The sequence below is a fragment of the Ciona intestinalis genome, unplaced genomic scaffold, assembly GCF_000224145.3.
Source record: "Ciona intestinalis unplaced genomic scaffold, KH HT000449.1, whole genome shotgun sequence".
NCBI classification, from domain to species: domain Eukaryota; kingdom Metazoa; phylum Chordata; class Ascidiacea; order Phlebobranchia; family Cionidae; genus Ciona; species Ciona intestinalis.
In genome coordinates this window covers 1-8,069 of record NW_004190770.1, presented here as the reverse complement: position 1 = coordinate 8,069, position 8,069 = coordinate 1, and the positions used below count along the sequence as shown (strand labels likewise).

General features: G+C 36.5%; 1 protein-coding gene and 1 long non-coding RNA gene across 3 annotated transcripts; both read left to right on the top strand.

Annotated features, from left to right (window-relative positions):
• LOC113475425 lies at window positions 1-1,192 on the top strand. Its single transcript, XR_003397181.1, has 4 exons — window positions 1-65; window positions 389-461; window positions 696-763; window positions 1,038-1,192. It is a non-coding gene; the product is annotated as an uncharacterized LOC113475425 (long non-coding RNA).
• A 937-nt stretch (window positions 1,193-2,129) lies between these two features.
• LOC101242543 (cytosolic carboxypeptidase 2-like) lies at window positions 2,130-7,978 on the top strand. Of its 2 annotated transcripts, XM_026839594.1 has the most exons (11): window positions 2,130-2,237; window positions 2,645-2,758; window positions 3,097-3,111; window positions 3,461-3,568; window positions 3,931-3,985; window positions 5,819-5,959; window positions 6,236-6,389; window positions 6,688-6,820; window positions 7,204-7,379; window positions 7,546-7,620; window positions 7,700-7,978. In XM_026839594.1, exons 2-11 carry the CDS (start codon window positions 2,663-2,665, stop codon window positions 7,842-7,844), a joined length of 1,098 nt encoding a protein of 365 aa, XP_026695395.1. In that variant the 5' UTR covers window positions 2,130-2,237; window positions 2,645-2,662; the 3' UTR covers window positions 7,845-7,978. The 2 variants fall into 2 exon arrangements, with proteins under 2 accessions (XP_026695395.1, XP_018672188.2); XM_018816643.2 differs by lacking the exon at window positions 3,461-3,568 and having other exon boundaries at window positions 2,132-2,237; window positions 7,700-7,960.
• The last annotated feature ends 91 nt before the right edge of the window (window positions 7,979-8,069 follow it).

Below are 8,069 nucleotides of genomic sequence, written 5' to 3'. Positions count from 1 at the left end.
CAATCGTTAGTTACAACAAGAATACGCTGGGAGTAACTTGCCGGTTGGGATTGATCTGCAATCAGGTAATTTATACAAACCAACCATTGCATTGATTTGTGAGAATTCATATCTACATACGCTACACAGTCGAAGATATGATGTTCGGACATGCAATGCCTGGGTGACATGCAATGCTAACTTTTAAAATAGATATGACATTGACACCATATGTTTTAGCTCCCCACTTGTAAACCCAAACCAGATTTTACAACAAACAAGCAGAGCCAAAGTATATTGCATTCACCACCTTAGTATACTGACAATGTTGTATTACCATTTTTTTTAAACCTAGACAGTTTGTATCTTAAGTCTTGATGGAAATAATGTAGATTGTTCGAACTTGCAGGTGAACCCATGAACCCCGTAGATGCCGGTGTGTTGGATAATCATTGCGTTACTAAACAATTACTTAACTCATGGTAAGTAGTTTATATGCAAGTACATCGGGTATATGTGTTATGGGGTAATGGGCCAACACTGGTCTAAATCTCAGGTCCTATAGCATGCCTTGCTGTAGGACCTCACCCTCTTACAACAGAATATATAAGTTTCTTATAATGATCCAATTCTAGCTTAATCCTAGGTTACTGGTAGGGTCCACTGTAACCCATGTAAAAATGTATTCACAAACTAACAATGTTTCTATCTGGCAGCACTGTTATTGCTTCCAACTTATTGTTGGTCGATGAAATGATGAGAGCTGGTATGGCAACACTGAAAGGTAAATTATTTCAATTTTTTTTAAATTTATGTCTGGGGTCGGCAACTTTGGTAGACTGTTTGCTCTTTATTGTTGACATAAACAATCAACTTTCAATATTTAGAGCCAGAAAGTAATTTTGTATTGTTAGCCTTAACTGCAAACCCTGGTCATGTCTCGTTGTATAGCAGACAAAACATTGATCTTTACGATCACATAATTGCAAAAACATGGTTTCTGATTTAATTAATACCCGACAGCAATAACATAAACATCTTATATATTTTACCTCCAGGTTGAGAATTGAGATTAACCATCGGTTGCAGCTATTGTCTCGTAACGAACTTTATTATGATGTAACAAGCATGACCGCATGTTCCTTTAAGTTTGGCGTCTCGTGTTTGTTTTGTATTAAAATTATTACTCAAATAAAGTGAATGTAGAAGACTCCTCATGCTCGCTATAACATATACCCCATGCTCACTGTCGAGGTATAATAGGTACCTCATGCTCGTAGTTGAGGTATAACATGGGTGTCTTACTTATAGACATTTGAAATTTTTTCTCAATACTTCTTTATGGTTATTTTGTGAACTCCAGTCTTAACGGTATAAACTACGCATGGTGTATACGCGGTTATCTATGAGAATTTATTATAACACGGTTTGCGTATTGTTGAACATTAAGTAATCTTTCCTTGCACCCAGGTCTTGTTTAATGTAATCTAAAGAGTCCGTTAGTTTTATGCATGTCGTCCACGTATCGGGTCATGGGGCTGTTAATATACGGGAACCTGGTAACTCGGTTCGTAGTCATCGTGGGGGCGGGGGACACCCCGCTACCCCAGTTAGGCGGCGATTTATTAATTGGGTGGCCTTCTGATGGCAACATACGGCGTAAAGTCGACCATTCTTCGCATCTTGTGCTTTGCATTGACGGGACAGATTTTCCCGCCCATTTCTTTCCCCACTTCTGTAAGGTGATCGAAGGCTCGTGAAACGATTTGCCCGCCGCGTTTAAATTCTTGCTTTCGACAAATTTTCTGCGTGGAACTGGCGCAGTACTTCGTAGATCGAGAGGGTCATGGGATTTTGACACCCATACAACTTCGGGGGAATTTTCAGAGTTCGAATTCGTGCATTTCAAAACATTCGGTTGCAACTGACTGCGCTCCAACTTTCTGCCATACCAGTTATCGTACCAAGAACTATAATTGTTACTGAAATTCGCCATATTTTTGATTAACTGCAGACTTCTAGTTTTCTGATTATGCGAAATTTTTCATCCGTCAGTTGGCGCTAAGTGATTGTTGTTGCTAAGAAACTTTAGCTTCACTTGAGACTCAAAGCAGCCTTGGAATTCCAAAATGTTTTGGACAAGGGTTCGATATATGTTTGGTATGTAAACACGGTGGGCGGGCGGTTTTCCATTGACCACTGTTGTTTGCTTGTATGTCGAGGGTTTGAAACAAATAAAGACGTGACAGCACTCGTGCGTAAGTGATTTCCAAGCACTATTGTTCACGGAAAATCTGTTTTCATTGATTTTTACTTGTCTATTTTTAAATCGTAATTTCTGTAACAAAATCTGTAATTTTCGTTTAATTTTTCTAACAAATATCTATTTAATCAAATGTTCAATTAGTTTTATTCTATTTAAACTGTTGATAATTACCCAGTCTTCTGTCCTATAATGTTACCTTTGCAATAATTAATATTAATAAAGTATTAACTTACTAGTGAGATTAAGGTGTAAAAATACCAAAACAGGCGTCCCTACATACGTATCAAAAACCTGTATACCCATGCTTAATATAAATTTCTTTATAAACTAATACCTTCATGTTTTATGATACATTGTAGCATTTCACCCCCATGTTATAACAACTTGTATTTATTACAGCACAACAACAAGAGAGCAATGGACAATATCCTTCACACAGAGTTTGATAGTACAGGGGATGTTACAGATTTAAATGACGGAGAAATATTTGAAGAAAAGTCAAGCGAAGGTTTGGTGAGTTGTTTATTTTTTGTGAATAATTGTTTTCAATAAAAGGAATAGTTTAAACTTAAAATAATGTAAGAAATGTAACTAATTTATTCTGGCATGACGGGGCAATGACAGTCGTTATAACACGGGTGTTCTGCTTCATACACCTTGTGCCCGCTTAGGAGTTACCACGTATGTAACTTATTTATCCTCGCATGGCGGGGCAGCGACAGTCGATATAACACAAGTGTTTACAGGTACGGGCGTTAACAAGAAGATTTAATTTGTCTAAATTAAATATGATTTACTGTTTGACTAAAATTTGGTAATGTCGCTTTTTAAAACTTTTTCTTGTTTTACAGGCAGCGGCTGTGCCGGTAAGTGGTTTGTTGTATTGTTATATGTGTTATATATCATTATAAGTATGGAAAGACCTTAGGGTATTTTTTTGTTTTGTGATCTTAAAGAACCAAATACTCTGCCATTCAGTGAGACCTTAACAGGGTTTCTGTCTTGTTGAGGCACACATATATTTTATGGCAGACGAGAGTTTGGTCTTTTAAGATCACAAAATAAACAATTGTCTTAAGATCTCATTTTTTAGACTTAGTTATATCATGCATAACAAGTAAACAAGACATACAGATTAGGTTGGCAGTTATAATAGAGTTTACAATACCCATGCTACATTCAGTTACTCAACATTTGTATAAAGTATTTAACCAGAAACCTCTTTGGATATTTGGGCCAAAGTTTAGTTGGTATCCAACCTCAAAGTCTCCAAAGTCAAGAAAGAAAATTAAGAAGAAGAAATCGAGCATAGACAGGACTGTAGTAGGTTATGATGATTAAGTAATAGTCAAGTGTCAGTTATATTTTAAACTCCTGAAAAAAGAAATGACCTACAAAATTACATACATGGCAGAACACTTGTGTTATAACGGCTGACATTGCCCCGCCATACAAGGATAAATAAGTTACATACGTGGTAACTCCTAAGCAGGCACAAAGTGTATGAAACAGAACACACATGCTATAATGACTGTCATTGCTCTGTTATGCGAGGATAAATAATTTCATTCATTCATTATGCAGTCAGATATAATGCTTAGTTGATAAACGTAAAATTAGTTAAGTAAAAGTTGACAACTAAAACTTAGTAAAATCCTGTTACATGTTGATATTATTCACCCCAGAATCCATATGATAACTTCATGAAAAGACATCTTCAGCATTATGGATATTACACAGGTATGTGTGTTGAAGGTACAGGGTTCAATACCTACCACGGTAACTGTATGTTTGTAAAAAGGTATGTGGCAGTTTAAAGCATGCTTGCATATTTACATATTGTGGTTACCTCTATATTTGTCTGAATGCCAAGGAACAAGTAAAAGCTCTTTAATAGTTGTTTCTGTTGTATGTTGTTGTTAAGGTGTATTATAAGTGTTAAATAGATCTTCTGGCAATTATTCGTTGTGTGATTTTAAAGACCGTTGTTTCGCCTGCCACACGGTGAAACATCTTCGAGTTTACCATTAGGTGTTTTGTATAAAGAAATACGCCCATAACGGTGGCAGTATTGAGTTCCGAGAAAGGGAGAAGTTACGAGTCATCACTTAAATAACGAGTCATGCTGCTTGTTTTGAGTCACAAGAGGTCATTAACGCAACAAAGTGTCGAGTCGCCCCGTTAATTGACATTGAGGATTAATGATTAAGGTCTCACTTGAAGTTGTAACCATAAGTGGGACTTGTCACTTGTGGAAAATGATTGCCACTTGACGGTTAAAAATCCGTCACTGGAAATTCCCTTTTAAAACAAGTGCATTGTTTAAATAAAGTACCTAACAATTCCAACTGTCCTACATAATGGTATGCGTTTAAAACAGTTACTTAACTTTATTTTGTAAAACCACTATAAAGTGAAACACAAGTTGTTGAAGAAACGTACTCAAACTTTTCTAACTATACTCTGTCTTAACGCTTTGTTATAAGTTATTGTCAGGTTTTTACATCGATTGCTTACCCTTTGTTTTATGCTATATGGGTTAAGTCCTGTAGGCTGTCATGTGACCTAGGGTATAGGCCAGAATTGGACAAATATACATTTGGTTAATATCTTTATTATATCAGCGGTTTCCAACAAAATACCAACAAAAGCTTACCACGGAATATGCTAAAACATCAGGAAAGTTTAAAATCTGTTACAGCGAAATTTCTGTTTGTTATTTCAGCATTACATTAGTCAGACACTTGCGTTTAATTCCTGACATCTGAGTCCATTTGAACCACTTTCATTCAATGTTTACTGAGCACTTATGAGAACAATGGTGTGCGTGGAGTGGCTTTTGTTGGGTGCCGGTCACATCTCTTCTTTCAATTGTTCAGTTAATATTTCTCACTGGAGGAGACTTACCCCTCAAGCTACTGTGGTTGTTTTAAATTAAATTGAAGGAAAGTTAATTAGAGTCACAACAGTAATGTTTAGTTAGACTGCGGTGTATAATGTCCCCCACCGACGCTGCTAAAGGTAAAGAATGTTTGTTTTTATGGTGAAACTACTTTGGCAATAAGTGTACACTTTATTGGCAATGTATTCTGAGTTGTTTTGGAAATAGCTGTCAAGTTAACTCTTTTGTGTGTTTGTTGGTTATTATTTGTTCCAACATGGTGTTTGCCACTTAAGTATTTAGTAATTAATTGTACGGTTTATTGTTCTAATTTATATTTGTTTGAACATTACATAAATGATTAGTGATTAATGATTATGTTGCAGGTATTCCTTACTTAAGTTGTGCTTGTATATAAGTTGTAATGTCTGTCTGTTTAATTAGTTACAGGCAACTTAATTTCTGTCTGTTTGATTTGGCAGCTTTTAACCATGTTGTATACTTTATATGTGGTATCATAAAATAAACAATTGTCAGTAGATTTTTAAACTTCAGATCTTAGATTTATAATAATAATTGTTTTAACTATGATCAACAGGCATACAGTATTATTAAGTAACATAAGTGCAGTTTTATTCCATATCAGTATATACCATTGTTGTGAAACTTAAACCATTGTCTTTCATTATTAGGTCGTAATGCATCGTTTCGAGATAACTTCCGTAGTTTGCAAGAATGGCGACGAAACTACGACGCACGCTTGAGTGGTTATCATGATCTGTCTGTTCCCGATGAACAGTTTGGAAAGAATGGACAAATTATTGAAGGACCTTGTGAGGGATACATTGATAATATTTAATGATATCTTTGTGTTTAAAGTATATTATTTTTTTCAAATATTTGCAACATTTTGCGTGTTGTTTTCTATAGGGTTTAACAGCCACCCTTTTTACCAATGCTTTGTTTATTTTATCATGGTATATCAACTATTATTTACTGTTAATTCCTATTTCAAGAGATAAATAAAATCCACCTCATCACCTAGACTATTTCGGTATATCTGAAACTCAGACGTGGCCCATGCTTTGTATAATTTCACCTTTTCCCAGTGTTTTCAAGTGAGGGCCAATTACCCGATGACCTTCTCCACCGAACCACCCAGCTTGTGTTTCACTACCAAGCTGGTAGGAAGATACCAAAGTTAAGAGAACCAAGGAACCTCTATGCATTAACTAAAGAAGCTGGCCCTCAACAAGCTACAAGGTATGTGGCTACTTGAGTGACTTATCCATGGTTGCCACTCCCATGCCCACAGTCGAGTTGCTGAAGCCATTACAGTGTGTGGATAAGCAGACATGGTTTTAACTATGAAAACTTTAAAATACACCAAGTAACCACTTCATTTAATATTGTTGGTTTAGCATCCATAGTTTATCCCTTAGCATGTTTTAACAACTGTTTTTTGCTGCTAGTTTTTAATAAACTTAACTTCATTACTGTATTTAAAAGGAAGGAGAAACAAATATATATGTAACTATGTAGCCCCATATGCTTCCAACAGGTGGCCTTCCCATATGCAGGTAGTGTGCCCAGCTATTCGATTCCTTGAATACAATCCTCCTATCCCCGATCCTCTGTACAAACATACAGGGAAAGAACCGACCCCTGCTGTGAGGGGGCCGCAGTTGGGTGAAGTGAGTTATCTTGCAAACAATGGCCATTGTATACGTATTAACATTGTAACTTTGTGTATAACAATAACAATCCTGCTTATTGTTTACATGTATGTACAACTTGTAGTAAACATATTATAATTAGACTGGATTCTGGCAAACCCCACTGCAATGCCGGGAGCTTGGTAATTAATTTTTTAAGCCCCAATTTCCGACACTATTATCCTAATTTGCTGTGAGTCTGAGAAAGTCAATATCTGGAACCAATCCTTTTACCCAAACTTCACAAAACAAACCCCTTTACTGGAATAACCAATATGACAATATAGTGCAGTAAGCCTACATCATACAGTGTTGGTTCGTTACCCAAGCATCACCTAATATACACCCCTATTCCTACACAGATGATATACTATAACGACCCGGGTCGTGACCTTTACTTCATGCGCTCTCGTGTGGCCGGTTGTCGTTTAGCGATGGTGAGCACAACACTGACACCTAGGGAATATCCTGAAGACAACTTAACCCTGGAGTTTGAATCGAGATTCGAGAGCGGAAACTTGCTTAAAGTGGATAAGCTGTAAGTTATTTATCCTCATGATGTTATAACACCACGTGCTCGCTTACAAATTACCAAGCATGTGACTTTGTTAGTGATTGTTTTTCGTCCATAATGGTGCCAGTCCTAGCCTTACGTAACTATGTTAAGGCCCCGGTGTATAATATTTAATATGCAATCATTACAGGTCAGATTTCGAGTATGAACTCACACTAAGGACCGATCTCTACACCAACAAACACACACAGTGGTTCTTCTTCAGGTAACTTGAATATTTCAGTAACTTGGTGGATAGTGTTTGTTTATTATTACATCATAATCACGCTTATTACATCACACAGGGTTCGAAACATGAGACCAGAGCAAACGTACCGCTTCACGATCGTGAATCTCATGAAACCATCGAGTCTCTACAATCACGGGATGAGACCTGTGTTTTACTCAGAGATGAACGCAAAGAAAAATAAGGTGATGGTTGTGGTTTAGGTTTTGCATCGTTAAAAAGAGGTGGTAATGGAACGTAACTTATTTATCCTTACATGGCAGCAACTACAGTCAATATAATATGAATGTTCTGTTTCATACTCATCTGTTCCAGTTTATGAAGTATGCATATGCATGTTTCTATGAACATATGCAACTTTGTGGAGAGTTGTTTTTCTACACCGCTGACAATTTATGTTTCCATACTCTAAGTATTCACAGTTTATT